Consider the following 26,421-nt stretch of genomic DNA (forward strand, 5'->3'; position numbering starts at 1 on the left):
AGTCCCAGCTGATGGGGAGTACGGAGACCACCCATCAAGGTGATAATGTGAGGCTCCTCCCACCCTACTCTGATGACAGCAAAAAGTAGGTAGCAAAAAAATATTTTAGAGCCGGCGCCGTGGCTCAATAGGCTAATCCTCCACCTTGCGGCGCCGGCACACCGGGTTCTAGTCCCGGTTGGGGCGCCGGATTCTGTCCCGGTTGCCCCTCTTCCAGGCCAGCTCTCTGCTATGGCCAGGGAGTGCAGTGGAGGATGGCCCAGGTGCTTGGGCCCTGCACCCCATGGGAGACCAGGAAAAAGCACCTGGCTCCTGGCTCCTGCCAGGATCAGCGCGGTGCGCCGGCTGCAGCGGCGGCCATTGGAGGGTGAACCAACGGCAAAAGGAAGACCTTTCTCTCTCTGTCTCTCTCTCTCACTGTCCACTCTGCCTGTCAAAAAAAAAAAAAAAAAAAAAAAAAAAATATTTTAAGTGCACTACAGAGTTCAAAAATCAAGAAAAAGTACCCAAAGATCCGAAACAGAAGAGGAAACTCATTGTCACGAGAGGGAGCTGGGGTGGAAAGCTGCTTTTTTCAGAAAGCAGTGGAGCCAGAAACTCAACTCCCGGGGTGGAAAAGGAGCCAGACAAACGTCATGCAAATTCCTAAAGGGTCAAGCTGAGGCAGCCCCAAAACCAGGGCACAGGGAGGGCAGTCCCAGCAGCTAACAGAGGCAGACTGAACCTGCAGGCAAAGTCACTCATGAAAAGACCACAACCCAAGAAATGAGAGAACTGACACTCAAGAAAAGAACGTGAAGACCTTAGCATAAGAATGTTTAACTCACCTAAAAAATACAAGCAGACAGACTCACAACAAAAGGAGAGGAAATTATGAAATTGAGACCAAAAATTGCAGAGGAAGGGGCTGGCGTGGGCAAGCATGGAGGCAGACGAGGGTGGAAAGCTGCCAGGATCTTCCAGAGGGGAAACGTGGGTCTGCACGAGGCTGTGGCAGTCAGCAGAGAAGGGAACAGGACTGGCCTCACTGTTAGCTCTTTCTTCTTTTCCCTTCAGTTTCATTTACCTGCCTTCTCTCAAGAAAGCTTGTGAGGCAGTCAGCCCAGATGCTACCAACTCCTCTAACACTCCCGTTCCGCCCATCTTTGCGACCCCCGGCAACAACACTACCGAATCTATCGTCCCCACTACAGCCTCTGAGGGCAAGGGAAGACCCTCTCTGTAGCTGGATGCCTATAATCAGGACCAAGGTCAGAGCCACGTCAACCCAAGTTCAACAGCTGCATCACACTGACGTGGGGAGAAAAAATAAAAACTATAAAAAACAAAACTCAAGTGCAGGTAACATTTTTCACTACTAACATGGAACTATTTAGACTACACAAACCATCTTAAACTATTGTAAGCTCAGACTTTAAAAAATATTTCTGGTATTCCAAGCATCAGGGGATGTTAAACTAAATTTCCCTTCCTCCTCCTTCTTTAATATAGATTAAATAAATAATAATGACAATTATTATTCAACTAGCCAAAGGATAATTATTAATCAACACCCAACAACATACAATAAAACCCAGGAAAAAGCTTTTACAAATGGGTAGTAAAAGGGGGTGGAAAGGCCATTATAATATCCTAAAGTAGTGGTGCCAGTAAAGTAAAACATTTGAAGTGTTACTTTGCTAGAAATCTGAACAAAAGACTCATTAAGCTGTCACCGTAACGAGGACCTTTGGAATGGCTCAGTCCAGGGTCTTGCAGAGGCCCTAATATTGTTTATGTGTCCGCCTAAGCGTCTCTGCCATGCACAAAGTGGACAGGGAAGGAACTAACGTTTACTGAGCACGTAACACGTCCCAGATTCTTTACACTGAATCCTTACAATAAGACAGGGAGATGGGGGCTGTCATTAATACCATGTGACAGATGAGAATATGGACTCAGAAAGATTCAGGAAACCCTCACCAAGATGGCAGAGCAGACTGGAACAATCCAAAAGAGCATTGCATTTGGTCTACGATGCTGAGCTTTTAGTCGTCAGTACACTCATTCAAACATTTACTGAGTGCCTCCGGTTTGCCATGTAAGGGAGTGGGGATGCATACGGGGGGAAAAAAAAGACTGGAGCCTACTTTTCATTAAAGAGAAGACAGACATTGATAACATACATGCAGTGATAACTAAATAACAGAATGTGAGGTAATGGTAAGTACTATGGATGGGTGGGAAGGAAAAACAGTCAGGAAGCAAGGGAGGGAGAGTTCTGAGACAAAGCACAAACAGTGTCTTTAGATAGAGTGGTCAGGACAGGCCACTCTCTACAGAGCTGACATCTAGCTGAGACATCACCTGTCATACACATCTGGGAAAAGCACACTGCAGACAGAACTATTTGCAGTTGCAAGGCCCATTGGTGAGAACAAGCTTGGATATTTGAGGAGAAGGCTGGTATGACTAGGATCCAGTGACAAGAGTGGTGGTGGTGATCAAGACAGAGAAATGCAGAGGCTGTGTCAAGGAGCTCTTATTTTGCTCTAAGAACAATGGGAAACCCACTGGAGAGGGTTTTTTTAATTACTATTTTTAAATTCATGCATCTGAGAGACAGAAAAAGCTCCCATCTGCTGGTTCACTCCCCTAAATGGCCACAATGGTCATGGCTGGATCAAGCTGAAGTTGGAAGCCAGGAACTCAAACAGGTCTCCCACGTGGGGACAGGAACATAACCACTGGAGTCATCACCTGCTGCCTCCCAGGGTCTGCATTACCAGGAAGCTGGAGTCAGGAGCTGGAGCGGAGTATCAAACCCAGGTGCACCGATGTGGGATGCAGGAGTCTTAACCAGTATCTTACCAAGATATGACTGAACAACCACATCCACTGGGGAATTTAAAGGCTGGAGGAAACACTATCTAATCTAAGCTTCAGAAAGATTACCATGGGGGTCCACATTGTGGTGCAGTGGCTTAAGCCACCAACTGCTCTGCTTATGAACTCAGCTCCTTGCTATTGTGCCTGGGAAAGCAATAGAAGATGGCCCAAGACGTAGGCCCCTGTCACCCAGATGGTAAATCTGGATGGCATACTGGGCTATTATGGCCATTTCGGGAATGAACCATGGATGAAAGATCTCTCTCTCTCTCTCTCTCTCTCTCTCTTTCTACTCCTCCACCTCCTCCTCTGTCACTCCACCTTTCAAACAAAAAATAAAATTTCTTTGAAGAAAAGATTATTACAGATGCTCTACAGAGAATGAACCAGAGAGGGACAAACATGGAAGCAGTGAGACACGTAAGGAGACTGCTATTGGAGGAGTCCAAGCAAGAGACAACGGCAGCCTGGACTAGGAAGGTGGGTGTGGAGAAGTGAGCGGTGGAATAAAGGACATATCCTGCAGATGGAATCCACAGGACTTACTGATGGATATGGAGACTGAGGAAATGAGACCTCTGGTTACAGCAACTGGGTAAATGGCAATGCCATTAACTGACACGGCAGGGTAGGGAAGAAGCAGATTAGAACAGGGAGTGGGTTTTGAACAGATTAACACTGATGTGTCCTTTAGATGTCCAGATGAGGAGGTCGAGTATACAGCTGGTTGTATGAGCCAAAGACAGGACTGAGCTACAGGCATGAGCTTGGGAGTCACACACCATACTCCAGAGCCCCAGGAGAGTGAGGAGAGAGAGAGAGAAAGGAGCGGGCTGTGAACAGAGCTCTGAGACACCAATACCCTCCTGCAAAGGGCACTGAGAAGAAGAGGCCACAGGAGAACAGAGGCCAAAGAAAGGCCTGTTGCTGCGGAAGGCTGACACTGGACACTGGGTTTCACAACATGAAAACTGTTGCTGACCTTGGTGAGTAGAATGAAGGGCATGAAGGCATTTGGAATGGGATAAAGAAAGGAAAGAGGGAGAAAGCAGACACAGTGAATACAGATGACTTGACAAGTCTTGCCTTCAAGGGGAATAAAGAAATGGGGCAGTGGCTGGAATGCATGTGAAATCAAGATTATATTAGCCTTAAAGAAAGAAGAGAAATCCTTAATCATATCATCCCCAAGGGCTCCCCTTTAAATTTTTATAATTTTTTCAGCTATCAAATATCACATCTAATTTTAGGTTGCAAAGATGAACAAAAAAATACAGGGTTAAAATCCCAAGCCATGTCCTCTAGGGAATGGAGGGCAAATGAGTTGGAAGTAAAGAGGGGGCTGGGGATCGCACACACAGTGAAGACCACGGGAGACAAGGGACCAGCCAGCCCATTCTCTACAAGCCAGGCTGGGCCCCACCTTCAAGGAATGAGTTGGTCTGACTGATCAAGTGCAAAACAAGAGAGAAACTAATGTCCAAGCCATTTTCTATTCTCTATGGACAGGCAAGCTGAATCAGAGTCACTCTTGGGGCCTAGCTCCTCTACAGGACCCTTTGGCCCCAAGGTGGTGTGGGCAAGTCTCAGGCCTGAGTCTATCAGAGCTCTGTATGGGGTCACACTGTCAACACTGGCTCAGAAATGAATACAATCACTGGCTGGCTGCTGTCACTTGCATATGACAAGAATCTTACCTGGGGTTGGTGGTAAAGGGCAGGAATAATTGGTCGGGCACAATTTAAACATCACCAAAACCCTACTTAGTACTGACTTGGACCTATACTTTATGTCCATTATGTCATTTAATCCTTATAGGACCCCTATGGGGTAAATAAATATCATCACCTCTCATTTTACAGATGAAGAAACCAAGATGGGGAGACCCAGTCTAAGGTCTAAATGGTGTAGCTGGACTACAGCCCAGCTCTGTCTGGCTCCAAAACCCTGCTTTTTCCAATACACTAAAAAGCGTGGCTCTACTGACATGGAGCCAGTGGTACAGAGCGAAGGCCACTGCAAAGATCAGGGGCTTTTCTTACACTAGAACCGGACAGCAGTGGCCTGCAAGTCTATGGAAAAACACTAGCGGGGTGCTAGGAGGGAACAGACAAGCCCACAGTGGATGTCACAAGCTTGCTGGCAGGGGTGGCTCACAAAGTGCTTTCTTTGAAAGCCGTAACTAAGTCTAAATTTTGAAAAAAATCAGCAGATTTAAAAATACAAACTCCGGGCTTCTCCTGGAAGATGGGATGATCAGAGGCCGTGTGCCTGCCTGACAAAACCGGTCAGGGCTGAGACATTCCTGTCCTGGGAAGAGCACACACACATTGTGGTGGCCCATGTTACATTGTGAACATGGCTGGACTGAGGAATACCGAGAAACCTGGAAAAGCGTTATTTTGGGAGTGTCTGTGAGGGGGTTTCCAAATGAAATTAGCAGGTAAGTCTGAGTGGACAAAGTGGGAAGACCCAGCCTCACAGGCAGGCATCATCCAAGGACTGGGGGGTCTGGACAGACTAAAGGAGAAGGCGTTTGGGGCTTTCACCGAGATGGACCTGGGACAGGCTCAATTCTGTCTGGCATGGCAGCTGCTGGTTTGCAGACTCCACAACCACGCCTGCCGCCCCCTTGCTGGCACTCAGGCTTTTCAGCCTCCAACTGGCACTCACATCCTTGACTTCTCTGGTTCTGAGGCCCTTGGACGTGGACGGAGCCACACTATTGGTATCCCAGGCTCTCCAGCCTGCACGTGACCTGTCGTGGGACTTCTCAATGGCCATGACACCCCTAATAAATTCCCCTTCCTATACTTGCATGCATATCCTATCAATTCTGTTTCCAGAGAACCTTGATATACACAGCCCATTGGCTACAATCCCACCACGGCACACTGCACTTTTCCCCTGTTCCCATGCCCAACTGCAAACCTTCATGGTCCCCAGAGAGAGACTGGTAACTTTCAGCTCAAGAATCAGCTGTGGTCGCCTAAATCCCTGTGACAACCACCCAGCACCGCCACTGTGAGGGTTCCCAGGAGGACACTACACAGATGTCAGGGATCAGGGAAGGTTCGCCTGGCCAAACTCACACAAGCAGAACACTCCACACTTCAACACTCCAAGCCCCCTTGCTGCTGGCTGAAGAAATGTCCATGATGAGGCTTATCCCACCAATGATGTAAGAAATACCAGGCTTCCTGGTGCCTGCCAAGCGTCAGGGACAAAAATTACCAACTCCCTTTATCTGTGCTAGAAGAAAACTGAAAGCTTTCACTGAACACAGCCCTCGGGCCAGCCATTCTTCATAAACATTTGTTTTCCTTACTCCTCACAGTAAACCTAAGATGTGCTCAGGGAAACTGAGGCACTGGGAGATAACAGCATAGCTCTTTCTGGCTCTAATGCCCAAGAAGCAGTTATGAATAAATAAGGAAGAACATACAAGGGGCAAAAATGACTCCTAAAGGATTAATTTAAAAATGTGAATGGGCAGACTGTTTCTCCTTTTTGTGTTAAGGAAAACAAAACATGGTACTGCCCACACAGGAACGACTGCAGATCTAGTGAGGACAGAATTCTAGTGTGGGCCCTTCCTGGGGCTCCCAGGAATCGCTCTCAAGGAAAGTGTCCCCTCCTCTTTCAAATGGGCTTGCAGGCAGCTTTGCTGGAGGCCCCTTGCAGCCAGTAGCACACAGTCTCATTACCTAATTGCATGACTGGCAAGATTCCTTCCCAGTCATTTCAGGAGCTCTCTCAGATAAATTACACGACACCATCATCTAAATCCATTTAGCAAAACGAGTCTGTTCTCGCCTCAAACCACAGAGACAAAGCCGGGGTGCGGCGTCTACCTGGATTCCAGCAACAGCACGGCCTTCTCACTGAAGAACGGAGCCAGGAGGCTCAGGAGCTCGCCTTCTCCGAGACTCCGGTCTCCAGGGCAGCCAGGTTTGTGTGGCTCATCGTAGTCTAAAACACCAGAACCTGGGTGCCTTAAATATCCATTTTTGCAGCCTCCTTTGGAACAGTCCTCCAGAACCTGCAAATAAGAATATTTGGTAAAACACTGAAATGTGGCAGGGAAGGGGTACCTGGAGGAGGGCAGTGACTGGGTGCAAGGAAGCCAGAGAGAAAATCACAGGGGCAGCAGGGGGATGGAGAGGCACACAGGCACACGGCCCACACACGCACTTCATACATTTCTTCTTCTCTGCCTCAGTTTCCCCCTCACACACGGGGGCAATAATGCTACCTCCCAAGGTGGCTGGGACAGTGAACTGGGATGGCCGACTCAAGGTAAGTGTCTCACCTGCTACAGGGACACACACTGCAGGTGCATTCTCCCAACTCAGGGTTTACTCCTCATTAGTTCTTCCTAAGAAGGCTATGGAACCCCAGGCATTAACAATGCTTTGTTTGGTCATTGTCCATTTCTCGCAATGCATCCTCCTTATTATATATCAGAAATCCAGCTTACTCTCTACAGACACATACTAATTAACACGGATTTGATGTGTCTCATTAGGAAGGCGGAAGTTCCTAATTCCCATGAAGATGTTATTTATGGATCCACCTTCTTGGGTCACTGAGGGTCCCAGAGGAGCAGCACCAAGGACGCATCTAGTTAAAGCCTGTGTTGGGCATGTCTTGAGCAGCCACAATTAGCATACTTTCTTCCCCCATCCCCAGCTGTAAATTTCTTCTACCAGTCTATAAATAACTCCTCTTGACTTCATTACTACTGGTGATATACACACTGGGCATCACCCGCCATCTCTCCACCCTGGTAAAATGATTAAGATTTTTAAATGGAAGACAAGACCCACACAAATGAGCTGTTATTTATAGGGTCTTGTTTGCCACCAATTTCATTATTAAATCCATCAAATAAGCAACCTCCAAAGGAGGAAAAGTCTAGAATATAATAATAAAAACACTAATTATCATCATTTACTGAGCATTTATTACATGCTTTCCTACTTAAATCTCACAATAATCTGAAAAGGGAATGTTATCATCCTCACTGATAAGGATGTTCATGCTCAAGTTAAGCAAGGAATTACCAAGGTCACAGAGTAAGTAGTGGCAAAGCCAAGACTCAAAATCAGGTCTGATTCCAAAGCCACACTTCTCTTTCGCTCTCCAAAACTATCTACGTTTCAGTATCTCCCCTTCCTGATTTCACAAACTACAACACCTTTAAAGCCAAAAATGACAACTCTACAGCCTCCTATCTCCCACCACATTCAAGGTGTTAGGGTTCTTTCAACCCTGGGGAGTATCAGCTCCAAATTTGACTGTCAATGTGACTGAAGAACAGTCTCTGTGGGTGGGGGCAAACTCTCTCAATGCCCAGAGGACAGGGAGCTGGGTTTCAGATCAGGAGGTTGCAGAAGGCTCCTGAGAAGGTGAGTTCAGTCCCATCAAATGATCTTGGAGTTACAACAGAGCTCTCGTACAAGCTCTGTCATGGACTCCCCCTGTGCCTTGAGTAAATCATCTCCCCCCACAGGCCAGAGTTTCCACAGCATTAAACGAATGTGTTGGATCAGCTCTCTAAACATCTGTCCAGGTCCGGCATCCAATCCCTGTTATTCTATAACCACCCCCTTTTTATGTGCAACTACATGTTTGTTCTCACGTTGGTAACTTCAGAGAGGAAGAAGACACAGTCTCTTTGTTCTCCATTGGCATACAGCAGGCACTCACTACAAGCAGGGTGAACAGAAAACCCACTGGACTCATTCCAGGCTGGAAGAGTGGCTTGGGCACAGAGTGGGGCAGACGGAATAAGCAGTCAACTGCCATGTTCCTACCTCATTACTCGGCTCCAAATGCTGCTCACCCAGGAAATTATCCCCATCATTCTCTCCAATTTTGATCGTGTCCTCGTCTTCTTTGCTAGCAAGAAGCTACATGGAGCATGGAATGGTGTGAAAACGCAACCCAAAAAAACACGCAGCATGAATATGCATGAGTAAGTCAGTGATGTCTTTTTTTTTTTTAATGCAAAATAAAAAATACAAACAAAACAAAAAGAGGCAGAAATAAATGCCAAAGCCATGAAATAAAAATTAGCCAGAGTTAGAATTGCTAGTTCTGGCAGATCACACACAGCTGCCTGGGATCAAGCATCATTTAAGAAAAAATTCCCAAGAAATAACAACACATCTCCCCTCGCCCTTGCGTGGTCTTTCCCGAGCGGCTGTAAATAGAATATGCTGTCTGTTGTGCCACTGCCATTCTTGCCTTTACTAAATTCACTTTCAGATTATGTAAAAGTAACAAGATTTTGGAAAATGGCTATTGATGGAATTGAAAATATCAAAGAGGGAGAAAGCAGTAAATGAAATTTATGCTGAGCCCATTTATGCATTAGGTCCCTACTTAGCACAGGGCAAAAGCCTCCAGCTCCACTGTCACACCACTGGGATGGAGAGGCTCAGCAACGTTGCTGTAGTTTGCTAACAAAAAGTCTTCATTGCTAATGAGAAGAGTATCAGGCTTGCCCGATGATAAATGCACACTTTGGGGAATGAAGGACAGTTATTTATAAAGACTGCATGAATCCGTAATGCTTTATAGAAGCATAAATCCCAAAGCCTCTGCATTCTGCATTCCACAGAATGAACAGTACAACTTTCTCAGCTCTACAGAAGAGCAAAAATCCTACTCGTGGGATACCCAAATTAACCAAATATACACACAAAATGAGAAGGGTGGCCACCCCAGGAAGAGAGTCAATAGAAAGTGCTCATGTCACCAATGCTGTAGCTAGTTCCCCCCAAAAATGTTAAAGCCACAGAGTGACAGGTCACTCAGGCATTTGGTACACAGGAGATGCCTATGGCTCTCTCTCAACACTTCTGTTCCATGAATCCCTACATTTGCTCAATACTCTCATTAACTCAGACCAACTTAAATTCTTCTGGTCTTCTTTTGGAAAAAATAACACTTTTCAGAGGAAAAAATAAGGAAAATGACTTCAGAAAGTCATTTTATAGAAGCTTCTCAGGGTCAGAATACTTTCAACCTATCTTTACTCAAATCTGCAAACTGATAATCAAAATCCATACTAGCAAGCATTAACCCAACCAGATGCAGGTAAATGTACTTATTAAAGGCATATCCATTTACAAAGCTTACTCTATCAGCTTCTTCTCTCATCATTAAAACACAGAGCAAAGAGGACTATCAAACTTCTCATGGACATATAAAATGGGAAGCCACTTTGGTAAAAGATTGGCAATGTCTTGTAAACTAACAACCCTATGACCCAGGAATTTTACTCAGAGGTACCCACCAAGAGGGAAGGGGAGAAGTTTGTTCACACAAAGACTTGCACATCAACTTTTACCCAAACGTCTATTAATACACCAATTATAATATATTCATACAGTGAAATACAGGTTGAACATCCCCAATCCAAACTTGGAAATGCTTCAAAATCCGAAACTTTTTGAGCTCTGACATCAAACTCAAAATAGTTTTGGGTTTGGGGGCATTTGGTATTTCAGGTTTTCAGATCACATACTTAACCAATCCATGCAAATACTGCAAAACCTGAACGAAATCTCACATCTGAAACACTACTGGTCCAAGCATTTGGGATAAGGGATACTCAACTCATACTACTTAGCAGTAAGAGGGAACAAACTGTTGACTCACATAACAACGTGGATGAATCTCAAAAACATACTGAGTGAAAGAAGCTTCTACAAAAGAGAATATGCTATTTAATACATTTATATGAAGGTCTAGTACAGGCAAAATTAATTCACCATGGACCAAAATTATAGGAGCAGCAGGGTGGGGGGTTGGGGATGGACTGACATGAAGCGACTAAAGGACCTTGATAGGGGCTTGGGTTACACAGGCACATACATTTGTAAAACTTACAAAATGGAGGCTTACAACATCTATATTTCATTGTATGCAAATTTAACCCTAAAAGAAAAACTAACTCTGTGGGGCTGGAGTTGTAGCATAACAGGTAAACCCACCACTTGCAACGCCAGCTTCCCATACAGGTGCTGGTTTGTGTCCCAACTGCTCCATTTCTGATTCAGCTCCCTGCTAATGACCCAGGAAAAGCAGCAGAAGATGGCCCAGTGTTTGAGGCCCTGCTACCCACATGGGAGAGCAGGATGAAGCTGCTGGCTCCTGGCCATTGTAGCCATCTGGAGAGTGAACCTGCAGATCAAAGACCTCTCTTTCTCTCTCCCTCTCTAATTCTTTCAAATACATAAATAAATCATTTTTTAAAAAAATAATTATAAACATGCAGGCTTAAGTATTCAGGGGAAGCACAAGGATACTGATGTCTGCAATTTTAATTAAAATTCATCAAAAAGACAAGACAGAGCAATGATGGACAGGTGGGAAATGCTAACAGAATCTAGGTGGAGCTTATATACACAGATGTTCACTGTAAAATTATGTTCCTGTATACACACAGGTGTTCCCTTTGCTGTGTCTGGGTTTTTCAGATTAAAGTTTGGGGGGAAAGTCTCTCCCGTCTTTAAGAGAAATAGCAGTCAACAGCAAACTCTCCCGGATTCCCCGTCCAGCTCTGGTCACTGAGCCCTTCTCTCTGCTCTCTCCAAGCTTCTCTTCTCACCCTCTGTAGCAGAGCTTTTGCTGCCACCACTGTCCACGAATTGCACACAAAAGCTCCCCAAAGACCTTCTCAAACCAGAGATAAACCCACACGAGTTAGCGGACTGAGGGGCCACTCCCCAGCTCCATGAATAGGAGAAGGGCTTCCCCTCGGTTTAGCTGAGCAGAGCCCAGCTAACACATCATTCCAGGTGGAAACAGCAAGAGCACCAAAGCTACTCTGCCTTTCTAGAACCACACCCACCCCATTCTTCACACACCCAAATAAAAACTTTCACTCCTCATTACTCCTGCTGATTTAGTCAAAATTAGAAGTAAACTCAGTTTCTAATTAAAGGCTATGGACATAGAGAAATGTTCCTAGCACCAAACATGACTTACCAATTTTCAAAGACACACAACGAGATGTCAGAAAGAACTATGAGTCACCTACCTGGGCTCTGGTTCCAGCCCTGCCACCAAGCACGCCAGGCCTCCCAGTGTCAACCAGCTTTATCCTCACTTCCTCACTCCACCTCTCCCCTCCAGCCAAGGCAAGCGAGCTCCTGTCCCCACTCTGATGAAACTGCCCAGGCCACTTGTCTTACTGGGAATCCTCTAAGTCCTTTCTTTCTTGTCTTCTCAGAGTATCTGACACGATGAAACAGTCCCTCCCTACAGTGCCACACTGTAACTCTGCTCTCTCCTATTCTCCCCCTGCCTCCTGTGCTGTTCTTTCTTGATCTCCTCCAGGAAGAATTCCTCTTGAGCCTCACTGGGAGGGCTGGGCACTTGCCCCTCAGAGCGTCCTGCACTCACCCATCACAGCCCCCACCACGCTCTGTTGCAACTGCCCCTCTGGTTCTCTGCGTCACACACTAGGCAGGGCAGGGGCTCTGCGCTCACGGTTTAAACATCAGTGCCCATGCACAATAAGACAGAGCTGGAAGAGCAGACACGTGAATAAAGATGTTTTTCAAAATGACAACTGGAATTCAATGGCTTTCAGGATCACCTCTGTTCCGGCCGCTCAAAGCAGCCCTCAGAGCACAGAGGCCTCAGATATGCACTCACACCAGCAGAATCTGCGCTTGTAACGAGGTCCCCAGGACACTCCGTGCACGCGCAACTTCAGGAGCACTGCCTGCCGTGCTGCTAGCACACTCTGAACACCAGCAGAGCAGGGCTGTATCTCCAAGCCTGCCTCACACTTACTAAAATTTTTTTAAAAAATTTAAAATAGCTGTGTTTTATTGAGTGCATACTACAGGCCAGGCACTGTGCCAAGGGCTTTATAAATCACATAAAATTCATAAAACCTTATAAAAGTCAAACTGTTAGTGAGTTCCTCTTTTTAATGAAATTATAACTAGTCTGACAAACCAGATTTTATTGTTACTATAACAGAATATTTAACAAGCACCTTCTGCTTCTAAGTGCCATTTCTGTCCTCTGTAGGGTCACACAAGGTCTACTTCTTGCTCAGCATGACAGCCTCCAGATTTCCAAGTTCACTTCAATTACACCCCTTTACTCATGTTCTCGCTCCATGCCAAAAAAAAATCTTGTTTTTTAATGCTGCAAATAATGACAGTAGAAGTTGATAATAACAGTAATGAATCCTTCCTTTCAAGTGCCTGCAACACGCCTGACACAGATGCCATCACTTAGATGTGACAGCTCCATGTGTCTCACACAGTTCATGGCTGTTGATGCTCACTGCCCCAACTGGAGGGTGATTCTCAACCAAACTTCCTACATGACCTAAATTAATGAACAGCAAACAAACAGAAGAAATTAGAGACAACCACATCAGAGATCATCTAAATGCATATTAAGGGGCTGGTGCTGTGGCATAGCAGGTTGGACCTCCACCTGCGGTGCCAGCATCTCATATGGACACCAGTTCATGTCCCAGCTGCTCCTCTTCAGATTCAGCTGTCTGCTAATGTTGTGGGAAGGCAGGGAAAGATGGCCCAAGTGCTTGGGCCCTGCACCCATATGAGAGACCAGGAGGAAGCTCCTGGCTCCTGGCTTTGGATCAGCCCAGCTCTGACTGTTGTGGGCCTTTGTGGAGGGAACCAGTGGATGGAAGACCTTCTCTCTCTCTAACTCTGCCTCTCAAATAAATAAATATTTAAGAAACTGCATATTAAAACCACAGGATACCTGTTTTCCATGGCTTTGATAACAGTTTAGGTGCCCCCCAAGAGCCCATGTGTTAAGGGCTTAATGCCCAGGCTCAGCATTGCTAAGTGCTAAGTGGGCTTTGGGGGTGACTGCATGGGATTAAGCTGCTGTGGTGAAGGCTCTGGGACCGAGTTACGGTGGTTTTATGAAAACAGACATAAGGATATGGAGGACAAGCAAGCTCCCTGGCTCCCACGTGATCAAGCCTCCATCCTCATCAGACTAACGTGGTGGCCCAACCTTGGACTGTGAATCTCCCAAACCGTGAGCCAAAGGAAGCTTCTATCTTCACGGGTAGCTTCTCTTGGGTACTTCCGATGCAGAAACAAAAAGCTGACTGACTCTGCTCTTAATCTCCTGCTTAGCTGGTGGTTTCTGCATGAACTGTCTGCATGTAAGGAGTGAGCACTGCTGTCCCCAGCTAGCGAGGTTCTACATCAGGGCAACCGTTTTTGAAAGGAAACCTGACTGACTCTATCAGGGCCTTCAAACTACTTAAACCTTTTTTTCAAATTAAAAGTTGTGGGCCAGAGTCATGGCACAGCAAGTTAAGTCACTGCTTGTGATGCCAGCTTCCCGTTTCAGAGTGCCAGTCCCTGTCCCAGATACACTGTTCCTGATTCAGCCTCCTGCTAACATGCCTTGCAAATCTGCAGAGCATGGCCCAAGTGCTTGGGCCCCTGCCACCCATATGGGAGACCAGCATGGAATTGCTGGCTCCTAGATTCAGGCTTGCCCAGACCTGGCTGGTGTGACCATTAGGGGAGTAAACCAGCAGATGGAAGATCTCTGTTTCTCCCCTCTCTCTGTCGCTCTGCCTTTCAAATAAATAAATCTTTTAAAAAAAATTAAAAGTTGCTGGGGGAGGGCACATGAAAATAATTTTTAAAAGTACTATATATCTTTCCTTTGACCTAGTAATTACATAACTGGGTAACAGTGTATGGGAAAAAAATCCTAAACACAGAAAAGATCTGTGTCCAAGGACACTCATGTAATTTAAAATAGTGAATCACTGGAAACAATCCACAGGTCCAACAAAAGCAAGGCAGTTAGTTAAATTTCAGCACATTCACAAGATGAAATAAGATGCTACGACACAATGGCAAATGGAAGACACCGGAAACGAAACTGTATTACATTACAAGTGTGTGCGTGCCTGTGTTCATACACACAAATAACGAAAGATCAATTCCAAAATGTTAATTAACTGTGCCTGCTTTAAAAGAGTGACAGGATTGGGGCAATTTCTTTTCTCTGTTTTCCAAATGTTAGGTAATGCTATCGTTTAATTAAATATTGGCAAAAAAAACAGTGAATTTTAAAAACATAACACATTCGCTTTTTTCCTGTCCTTTTCTGATCTGTAGGCTCCTAGAGAGCAGGAATCATGCCCAGCCCCCACTCTGCACGTTCTGCTGCTCAGGAAACACCGTGGACAACCTAAGTACTGCTGGGCCATTTCTGCCTTGCTTCTCGCTGAAAGAGAACCACATGGGCACAGCGGGCTCTCCTCTTTGGCATCCCACCCTCAGCCCAAACTCCCACTCCTCCCTTAGCTCCAGATCATCGTGGGTACATACATCACCCTACCCATGCAGATCTCCCCAGCCCATTGCGGGGGAAGACGAGGAGCTGTGCTATAAAGGACAAGGCTATTCATAGGGAACATCAAATTGAAGTGCAATCTGACAAATGACTCAAATCTGAATCGGCTGGTATTAAGATCTCCGAGTAGGCAGGGGAGAAAGCCTCTGTTCTCCAAAGGACATAATGGGACATTTAACAGATTTTTTTCAAAGGGCAAATGAACAAACAAAACTCGCCAGTTACGACTCAAATGAAGTCGGTAAAGAACAAGCTGCTTATTAAAAATGCTGCCTGGGAGGAAGCAAACCAGGACACTTGCTTCTCCCTAAATGGATTGCAAAGATTCTTGGTTTTCAAAATTATCTGGAGCCCTGCAGGCTAAGATCAATAATGTTCCCTGTCTCAAAGAGAGCAGATGGCCGAAGCACGGCATGAGTACCTTTGAGTGTTTCCCACTTTGACGGCAGGAAGAGACAGCTTGAGGCTGACAAATCTTTCGCAGGAAATGATGTGGCAGTGAGTATGAGACCTCCATCTACCTGTGTTCCAGGTTGATTAAAGACAACCCCACACAAGAAGATCCAGTTTTGTACTTAAGGGACTCCGAGACCAAAACGCCTTCCTGGGCTTCAGGTGGGAACCGCTCCAGGCTTCTGAAACAGCACATGCATGGAGCGAGGCTGTACTTCGGGGGGAGGTTGGCCGAGGCAGGGGCTTAAGGGAGGAAGCAAAGCGCCTTTGTCACTGTCACAACGACAGGATCCTTGCACCACAAGGCACAGGTTCTTAACAGAGAGAAATCTATGGCAACACATCCATAAGGATCAGCACTGAGACCCAGAAGTCATTGAATGAACAAGGCTTCCTTCCTCCTTCCTTAGCAAGGATGTGCACACAGGGACTTCAAAAACTTCTTGGAAAACAGAAATAAAAGTGTAAGTTTATTCTGATGCAAAAAAAAAAAAAAAAAAAAAAGAAAGAAAGAAAGAAATTGGAAGGGGCTGGCGCTGTGGCACAGCAGGTTAAGCTGCCATCAATGACACAAGCATCCCATTGAGCACCAGCTCAAGTCTTAGCTGTTCCACTACTGATCCAGCTCAGGGGAAGATGGCCCTAGTGCTTGGGCCCCTGCCAGCCACGTGGGAGATCCAGATGGGATTCCATCTTTGAAAATAAATATTTAAAAAGTGAATTAACTAAATAAATAAATTTTTAAAATAAATTAAAAAATTTTTAAATCCACATATATAGTCTTCAAAACACAAATTTTCCATGACCTTTTTTTGTTTTGTTTTACATTTTTATTTGTTTTATTTATTTGAAAGGCAGAAAAAGAGAAAGAAGGAACTCCCAACTACTGGTTTACTCCGCAAATCCACACAATAGCCAGGATCAGGGCTGGGCCAAGCCAAAGCCAGAAACTCAACCTGAGTCTCCCCACGTGGGTAGCAGGAACTCCATCACGTAAGCCACCTCCTGCTGCCTCCCAGGAAGCTGGAACTGGCAGCAAAGCCAGGACTCAAACCCAGGCACTCCAATAGGAAATGTGGGTGTCCCAAGCAGCATCTTAACCACTCTGAAGACCTCTCACCTGTCTGTCTATGTTCACGTATTCACTGAGGCTCCATCTACACTGCCCAAATTATCTGGGCATATGGCAATTCCTCAGGCCCCTCTGAGACCACATCACTTATCTGGGTGTGCCATCTGCAGCACAGACACCAGGGCTGGACCAGAGTCAGAGGCATCAACATATATCAGGGATGTTCATGGAGACATGACCAAACCTGAGAAGGCTGTGGACAGACCAGCTGACCTAATGGAGCCCTCAAAACCCTGGCACAGCAAAGGGAATTCCCATGAGAGATCTCCCCAGGACAGCTTCAACCATGAGGAATCTCTGCGGTTGTTAGATTTTTGTAAGCAGCGCGTGTTGACAGGTTTTTTCTTACCTCTCTTTGTTCTGTTGAGTCAGGTCTGCCATTTCCCTGGAAGCCCATGCAGGAAAGATCAAAAATGGTTTTCTTCAGGTGCTGGTTGTCTGTGTACAACTCCTTCACTAGCTGTATAAGGTCACTGACCTACAAGGTAAGAGCAAGGAGAGGCCTGACTGCCCAGCACCAGGCTTGGGCTTCCCCCAGCCACACGTCTGCACCCAGGCCTTCCCACCACGCAGAGGCTGCAGCACCACAGTTATGGAGTACGAGGCTGCCTGCCTGAGGCCTTTCTCATTGCAAACACCTGTTCTAATCCCAGAGCCACCACGTCAAGGCAAAGAGACCCAGGGCCAGCTGCGTGACGCAAGCCTCAGTTTCCTCGCATGCAGAATGGTTACTGTGAAAACTGAACGTGATCACGGTCCCACAGGGCACTAAAGGACTCGGCAAGTGTAAGTGCTCAGTCAGTACTACCTCTGTTCTCCCGCAGGAAAAGCCCGCCATGGCTGAAGCTGCTGCGACTGTGTCACAGCTTTATTTTACAGCATCAGCCTTCTCCGTACACCTGTCCAGCAATACCAGTAGTGATATTACAGTAACTCACAGGTGCTAAAACTTTACACCCTTGCAAAAATCCCAAGGAGGGGGCGGGGCTGGGCTGGGGAGCCCAGACCTACTTCAGAACACAGATACAAAGCAGTGAGTTGTTGGAGTGGTGTCTGCAGACCTCCATGAGGGGTAACATCGCACACTGCGGAGTCACACAGAAAAGAGCAGCTGCTTCCACAGAGGCAGAGCCCGGATCACAGCTGGGACATCCAGACTCCCAGGCCAGGGCTCCTCCTCACGGCCAGGGCTCCTCCTCATGGCCAGGGCCACAAGCGCCTGAGCACTCACCACGGTGGTTCCCCACACGCTTCTAGTCCCAAAGGTCGGCAGTTTCCAAAGATTTCTCAAAGGGACAATCGTTAGTTCTTCAAATAGAGCAGAACCCGCACCCTGGCTACACAGAGTTGCTGTTCAACATATCCGGGCAGGACTACACATTGGATCCAACCCTCAAGCTGGTATGGTGGCAGGAAGACATTCCGACTCCACAAACACTACGTGCGAGCCACCTGGGCTACCTCCCACCCTCACTCCGGCCTCACGATCGTAGTGGAGCTACGATCAGCTCCACCTCCTCCAGCTCCAAGAACTAACCGCTGCCTCAGGCGCCCTGGCCCACTCCTGCCCCAGCTGCCCAACTCCTCACAGTTCTTGTTCCTTCTTACTGCTGGGCTTTACCCAGGCTGTTTCCCCTCTCCTCACTGAGAAAGCCATCCCACTGGGACGAACTGCTATTCACCCTTCAGAATCCACGTGGAGCCCGTTCTGCAGAGAAGCTCCCCCTCATCAGGGAGCACCGACCTCTCGGCAGCCGCCCTCCCCCCACCCCCGCCCCTGCATGCCCTCACCCAACTCCTGTCTCAACAGCTCTTGCCACTGGCTCTTCCCATGCCTGCCTCCCGGCCAGAATGGAGCCTGAACTGCAGGCACAAACAAACCAGGATTTTACAGTAAATCCCAGGCTCCTCTGTGGGCACACTTCCTGTTCTTCACAATGGTTCTCAGAACCTTTAAGCACAAACCGCACCTCCGATCAACAGAGTGAAAAAGCTGTTCCAGTTTAAAAACAGATTTCCTGATTAAATCTGGAACTTTATTCATCCCCAAAGTGTCTATTTTCTCCTACTACATGTGCCAGGGAAACCAGAAATAGCTAAGACATAATCACTAATTTAAGATGTCCCCGGCCCAGAGAGGAGTAACCAGACAATCACAGATCAGCCGGGAAAGGGCGCTGATCCAGATTCTGTAGCAACAGAAAGCGGAATGACCTGGAGAGGTGGCTAACTCTACACGAAGCAGGAGAGCTTTCCCTGGAGGCACCAGAGCCTGCCGAGTCCTCCGGCTGAGAAGGCAGGCACCACACACGGGAGGGGCATTCCCGGTGAGGCCTCGGGAGGAGCGAGGATCCCAAGGCAGAGAGGAAAGGGGAGAAAGGACAGGAGAGCGGCTTCAGAGTCTTACACCTCTGCTCAGGAGCCCAGGAGCCGAGTCTTAGGAAACACACTGCAGGTTAACAACAGGTCAGTACCTTTTTCTTAAGTTCTTCTTGAGAAAAATGCTCCACTGGCAGGTGACCGTGCTCTTCAAGGCAAATACTGAGATAAGATGTTTGGTCACTGTAAAATGAAAATGGTTCTTCTGCCAAAAGAAACAAAAAAGGCCGAGACCGGGGAGAGAAAAGAATATATCAGAAACAGACACACCCGCAACTGACCCCAGTCCCCCAGTCCGGTCCATCTAAGGCCATTCGAAAGGGGAGTCGGAGAGGGGAGTCTCAAGCCCCCCCTCTGGAGCAACAGCAATGTTCCCTTCCCCACGGGCTGGTATCTCAACATACTGTCTCACCACGGGCAGCAGGTTTCACGGTGGCCAATTCAGAGTTATAATTTGCATATCAAGTGTTGCACCTAGAGCCCACTCTGAACGGAACAAGCAAACAGTGATTCCACTTTAAGTGAGGGAGTGACTCTGGCTAGGTGATAGCACAAGAAAATTAGATGTGACCCTCAAGGGTAGAGCTCCAGGGAGATAAGAACGCCTGACGCAGTTCTTACTGCCCCAGAGCCCTGGTGAGCAGCAGGCACACCGCGGGCGGAAACTGCCCGTCACAGCCGAGACAAAAGAGCCTCTGGACACGCACGCAGTGGCTGCTTCCTATGCAGCACACATCACCTTTTTTTTTTTTTTTTTTTTTTTTGAGATTTATTTATTTTATTTGAAAGGGAGAGAGAGAGAGAGACAGAGAGAGAGAGAAATCGATCTTCCATATGCTGGTTCACTATCCAAACGACCACAATGGCCAGGGCTAGGAAAGGATGAAGCCAGAAGCTTCACCCAGTCTCCCCCGTGGGTGGCAGGGGCTCAAGCACTTAGGCCGTCTTCTGCTACTTTCCCAGGCACATTAGGAGGAAACTGGATTAGAAGTAGAGCAGCAGGGACACAAACCAGCACCCATGTGAGATGCTGGCATCGCAGGTGGAGGCTTAACTCTCTATGCCACAACCCTGGCCCAGCAATCGTCACCTTCTAACAGAGAAGGAAGAGCATAGAGGGTGATGTTTACTGAGCAAGGCACATCCACAGATATGACCTCCCCTACACATGTAAGAGCTGACAGACTTCAAACACAGCAAAGACCACTACAAAGAGCCTGACTTCAAAGGAAGATGACCTGGCTCAAATCCAGGCAAATCAAAGCCCACCCACCTCTCAGCCCAGCCTTAGTTTCTTCATCTGTAAAATGAAGTGAATACTGACCCTACCCAATGGCATGATTGTGAGGATCGGAGATGAAAAGGGGCTAGCACTGTGCCTTGTACATAATAGGTGCTCAAGAAACATCAAACTTGGGTCAGCACTGTGGCACAGCAGGTTAAGTCACTGCTTGAGACGCCAGCACCCCATATTGGATCCAGCTCCCTGCTGATGCACCTGGAAAGCAGCAGATGATGGCTAAGGTGCTTCAGTCCTGCTACCCACATGGAAGACTGGATGGAGTTTCTGGCTCCTAGTTTCAGCAGGCCCAGACTGGGTTGTAGAGGCCATTTGGGGAGTGAACCAGTGGATAGAACATCTCTCTCTCTCTCTCTCTCTCTGTCTCTGTCTCTTCCTCTCTCTCTCTCTCTCTCTCTCTCTCTCTCTCTCTGTCACTCTACCTTTCAAATAAATAAATAAATCTTTTAAAAAGAAGGAGAAATGTCAAACTTACCTCTGCTGTTACCAATCCCTACCACATGTGCCAAGCACTGGGCTAGAGATCTGGAGAAGAATGAGACCCCAGCCCAGATTTTAAGGGGCTCAGTTTCCCGGAAGAGAAAGGATCAAGCATTGCTGTGATGAGCAAAGCAACGCAGTCCCACAGGACCCTCACGATGTAGCCCCCCACCCCCCACCCCCCACCCCGTCAATGAATCTCCAATGCCGCCATGGAACAGCCGTCTCTCCCCTCTGTCACTTCCACCCTGTGCTCTCTATGGTAGGTGCTATGGCAGGAAGAGCCCAGGCATTTGGGGCAGTGAGGGCAGCAAAAGGGAACCGCAAGTCCCCACGGGGATTTGGAGCTACAGTATCGCATGGTGCAGAGAAGAGGAGAGATAGCAAGAAAGCAAGCCTGCCACTGACCCTCTGCAGAATTTATACAACGTAATGGGCCTTCTACTATGAAAGGCCAAAGCCAGACGAACACAGAGCCAACATCAACATGATCACCCCAAAAAGCACCTATAGACTAAACCCGGCAGGTGCTTCCTCCCCTCCTGAAGTTCCAGGGATTTCTTCAAGGTCAGCCATGGCCCTCCCAGGGGGAAACCAAAGGGGAGCACACACAAGACAGCACGCACCTTCCCGCCTCCGAATTTCGCTGATCATCTCCTCCAGGGTCTTCTGCAAATTCCGATATGAGAGCACATCCCGCTCCAGCTGCTTCCGTAGGGCAGAAATGCTGTTTAACTCAGCCTGCAAGTTGCTGACACTTGGTGGGGGGAAACAAAACAAAAAACAAAAAGATACAGACACTTTAAAACCGAACTATTCATGCTTTAAAGACGCACAGCCTACAAGCCTCCCTGCGATATTTATGTCACCTGTGGGGTTTTTGGTTATAAAAGTAAATACATGTCTATTACAGAACACTTAAAACAATAAAACCACAATTGCCATGATCTCACTGCTGATCCACAAAGAACAGACTGTACTTACTCCCAATCTTTCCCCCTGTATTTTCACAAGGCTGGAATAATACTGGGCACATAATACTGAATTACACACTCCTTACTAAAGATCCCCCTACATTTTTGGAAGTTGTGTGCAAACATTATCTTTAATAATCATATAACATTAAATCAAGTCAATGCCCCACCATTTACTTTAACTCATCTCCGTTGTGTCATTTCCAGTCTTGCTACAGACATCACATACAGGTGGGGATAACTTAATTCTCCAGAGTGTTTCTGTTTGGAGAAAGACCTTGAGCGGGCTTGGAGACAGAGGGGAGGCTCTCCAGGGCCTGGGTGTCGCTGGGCGTCCAGGCTCCAGAAGTGAGGGAGAGGCAGAGAGAGAGAGAGGACTCCTGCTGTGCTCCTTCTCTAAGAGGCCATACTGGGAGTAAGGATGAGGCCCAGGAGGGAAGAAGGGAGAGGGAGGCAACGATGAAAGGCAAAAAAGGACCAACGGACAAACAGAAGTCCACTGTGGTTGGTTAACCCTCAACACGCACAGAGTGAAGGGATCTTATCTGGGGGTTGGGGTGGGGGTGAGGGGTCAAGTTTCGAGGTGCAGGTGACACAATGCTGAGCTGTAGCAGACAGCTTGCTGGAAGCAAAAACCCAGAACCTAGAGAAGGTCACCGCAACACACACTTTCCAGAACTTGCCCTAATCGCCGGGAGCCCAGTGATGGCCATGTTCTGTGTCTGCACTGTCTGACACAGGAGCACATAGCTGCCACTAGCTAAATGTGTCTCCTGAGTATGTGGAATGTGGCCAACATACTAAGGAGCTGAATGTTTCACTGTGTTAAAGTAACTTTCAATGTGCAGAGCCCCATGGCTAGTGGCCGCCACATGGGATGGTGCAGATCTGGGAGAAAGGCTTGGGCTTCTGCCCGGCATCCTTCAGACATGGAGCGCTTAAACCCAGCTCTCGGAAGAGCACAGAGACCCCGCTGACAGCTGAACAGCATAAATCATGCCGCACTGTACATCTCTGAGCCTAAAGCCTCCAGGTTATTTTCTTAAGAAGGGTTCCCAGCAGTGCAATTACTGGGTCAAAGGATATGAACATCTCTAAGACCACTCAAGCACATCAGCAAATCACAAAGCCTCCTTTTTAAACACCAAGAAAGACATCACTCTCTGTCCAACTCCTGGCCCACAGGTCCCTAAGAGGGTCCATCAAGAGCTTGAAGCTATCAGTAAAAAGTCATGAATATGTGTATTTTTTTTCTAGGAAAGGAACTGGAAACTTTCCTGAGATTTTTCAAAAGGGGTGCATACCCCAGAATGGCTGGGAGCGATGACATTAAATACCTGTGCCACACACTCAAGCCCTTCCCGTTCAGAGATTTCTCCCCATTCCATCCATCAAACTGCAGCCATAAATCAACATACATTGGAAGGAAAATAAACCATTATGTCTAATCTTCTATGCCTGCTGCTCTGAGGACAGCTCACTGTGAAGCAGTCTTCATGCAAGGGAAGGGGCCCCACCAGCACCTTGCTCCCAGTTCCATTTCAAGACAATCGTAATGATCAATTTGTAAGGCTGATAGAAAACCCACGAGGTGTCGGAGCGCAGCGTTCGCCTGGATGCGGCTGTGCTGCAGAGACATTTAGCCAGGGAAGAAAGGAGATTGTTTTAGCACAGCCCCTGTGATGAGGGCTGGGGAGAGCTAACTGCTCCACTCCCTCTTCCATCTTCTGACAGGGTGAAAAGCACACAGCTGCTGCTCCTGTGCCTGTCATTTATGCTTTCCCAACTCTAGAATCTTTTCAAGGTGTGAGGAGTTGGCGGAACAAAAGGTGCTTTGCAGAAAGAAACAAAAGCCTTGCGCATTTTTCTTTCTGGAATGGGGCAGGGGAGGCTGGGGCCTGGGAGGAGGCAGCAGCAGAAACGAGGAGTTACAGAAGGGAGGGCGAAGGTCAGAACAGCACATCACGGCTAACTAGCTCCATGACCGGGGGTAGACGGTGACACCGCCTGGGTCCTGACTCCCTCATCTGGAAAATGGGGCTAGCAGTACCTGTCCTTCCAAACTGGTGTGGGGATTCAGTGAGACAGTACATGGAAAAGAGCTTAGCATAGTGCCTAACACAGTCTAGATGCTCAACACACACCGTATCCTTCCTTCCTCGTGCCCCAACAATTCCCACACAAAAGCATGGTATCTATGAGTCAAAACTTCTGATTCTCATGAGCTTCTCAGGAGAATTCTCATCCGGGAGCAATGTTAGGGGACATGTGGCAATGTTTGGAGCCATTTTTAGTTTCATTACTATTATTACTTTTTTTTTTAATTTTAAAATTATTTTATACTTTAAGAAATCACAGCAAGCCATAAGTTGGTAAAAAGAGATATTCACAATTAAAAAAACTAATGACAATAGGGTTCCTTTTTTCATGCAACATTTTGCAGAACTGTGTTCTTAATTCTTTTTTAAAAAAGGAACTTATTGATTATCTAACTTATCAAATACTTACATGATTTTATACTTCTCAAACAACTTTCATATTACTCAGTTCTAGTTTTTTTTTTTTAGTTTCTTTTTTTTTATTTTTTTTTTATCTTTTATTTAATGAATATAAATTTCCAAAGTACGACTCATGGGTTACAATGGCTTCCCCCCCCATACCGTCCCTCCCACCCATAACCCTCCCCTTTCCCACTCCCTCTCCCCTTCCATTCACATCAAGATTCATTTTCGATTATCTTAATATACAGAAGATCAGCTTAGTATACCTTAAGTAAGGATTTCAACAGTTTGCTCCTACACAGAAACATAAAGTGAAAAATAATAGATGATTTTTTTAAATGATGATGAAATCAGAGCAGACCTATTGTCATGTTTAATCCCAGTGAGGGTCAAGTTGGGAATTGATAATTTCTTTTTTTTTTTTTTTTTTACAGAAGATCAGTTTAGTGTACATTAAGTAAAGATTTCAATCGTTTGCACCCCCATAGAAACACAAAGTGAAATATACTGTTTGAGTACTCGTTATAGCATTAAGCCTCAGTGTACAGCACATTAAGGACAGAGATCCTACATGAGGAGTAAGTGCACAGTGACTCCTGTTGTTGACTTTACAAATTGACACTCCTGTTTATGGCATCAGTAATCTCCCTATGCACCAGTCATGAGTTTCCAAGGCTATGGAAGCCCCTTGAGTTCTCCGACTCTTATCTTATTTAGACACGGTCATAGTCAAAGTGGAGGTTCTCTCCTCCCTTCAGAGAAAGGCACCTCCCTCTTTGAAGACCTGTTCTTTCCACTGGGATCTCACTCACAGAGATCTTTTTGCCAGAGTGTCTTGGCTTTCCATGCCTGAAATACTCTCATGGGCTTTTCAGCCAGATCCGAGTGCCTTTAGGGCTGATTCTGAGGCCAGAGTGCTATTTAGGACATCCGCCATTCTATGAGTCTGCTGAGTATCTCACTTCCCATGTTGGATCACTCTCCCCTTTATTTATTCTATCGGTTAGTGTTAGCAGATACTAGACTTGTTTATGTGCTCCCTTTGACTCTTAGTCCTTTCATTATGATCAATTGTGAACTGAAATTGATCACTTGGAATAGTGAGATTGAGAGGCAGAGATACAGAGAAAGATGGATAGTTCACTCCCTAAATGCCCACAAGAGCTGGAAGCCAGGAACACAATCCAGGTCTTCCACTTGTGTACAGGAAGAAAATTACCCAAGCCATCACCACTGCTTTCCAAGGTCTGCATTATCAAGAAGCTGGAGTCAGGAGTTGAACTCAGGTACCTCAATATGGGCTGGCTAAATGCCCAATCCCTGAAGACATTTTTGATTGTCACAACTGGGGTGAGAGAGGGCAGGTGTGCTAACATCCGGGCAGAGTCAGGGATACTGCAAAAACATCTGACAATGCACAGGACAGCCCCTGTTGGCAAAAAATTATCCAGCCACAAGCCCTGAGTTACAGGGAAGCACAGACCATACTATTCCACAAGATGGGTGGTGTGTCAGGGAAGGCGTGGGGGACCCGAGCTCCGATCATTCTGAACTGCAGAACCCTGGCTAATGCACTTGACATCTTACAGAGCACATCTCCGCTTCTGTAACATGGGGTAAGGCCACCCACTTCTACATGCTGCTGGGAAAGAAAACCAGGAAAGGCGAAAGGAGCGCACAGCTGCCCTGATGAGCCTCCTCCCTCCCTGCACTCCCTCTCCAGCTTTAATCACGGCACACCCTGTCTCTGCAGTCGTCACCTTTACTGCCAGTTTCCAGAGAGCAAGCAGTGTGCAGACAGAAAAGGGAGCTCTGCCTCCTTAGCCACACTGTGCCCTCTGGAAAGAGCAAGGTCTGAGGGTCCAGAAACTCCCCGCATGCTAAGTTTAGGCAGCTGGGAAACTGAGGCATGTGTAAGCTATTCATGCTGTTGTT

At 46.9% G+C, this 26,421-nt stretch overlaps 1 protein-coding gene across 1 annotated transcript in view; it reads right to left on the bottom strand.

Annotated features, from left to right (window-relative positions):
- Positions 1–26,421, bottom strand: part of CDK5RAP2 (CDK5 regulatory subunit associated protein 2) — a 207,464-nt gene that overhangs the window by 71,398 nt on the left and 109,645 nt on the right. The window contains exons 16-20 of the mRNA XM_017350098.3: positions 21,638–21,768; positions 19,327–19,436; positions 17,202–17,330; positions 8,688–8,783; positions 6,723–6,910 (exon numbers count right to left, since the gene is read on the bottom strand). Of these exons, the coding sequence (XP_017205587.3) occupies positions 6,723–6,910; positions 8,688–8,783; positions 17,202–17,330; positions 19,327–19,436; positions 21,638–21,768 (654 nt within the window). The remainder of the gene's footprint in view (positions 1–6,722; positions 6,911–8,687; positions 8,784–17,201; positions 17,331–19,326; positions 19,437–21,637; positions 21,769–26,421) is intronic.

This window comes from Oryctolagus cuniculus, chromosome 1 (assembly GCF_964237555.1).
Source record: "Oryctolagus cuniculus chromosome 1, mOryCun1.1, whole genome shotgun sequence".
Taxonomy (NCBI): Eukaryota; Metazoa; Chordata; class Mammalia; order Lagomorpha; family Leporidae; genus Oryctolagus; species Oryctolagus cuniculus.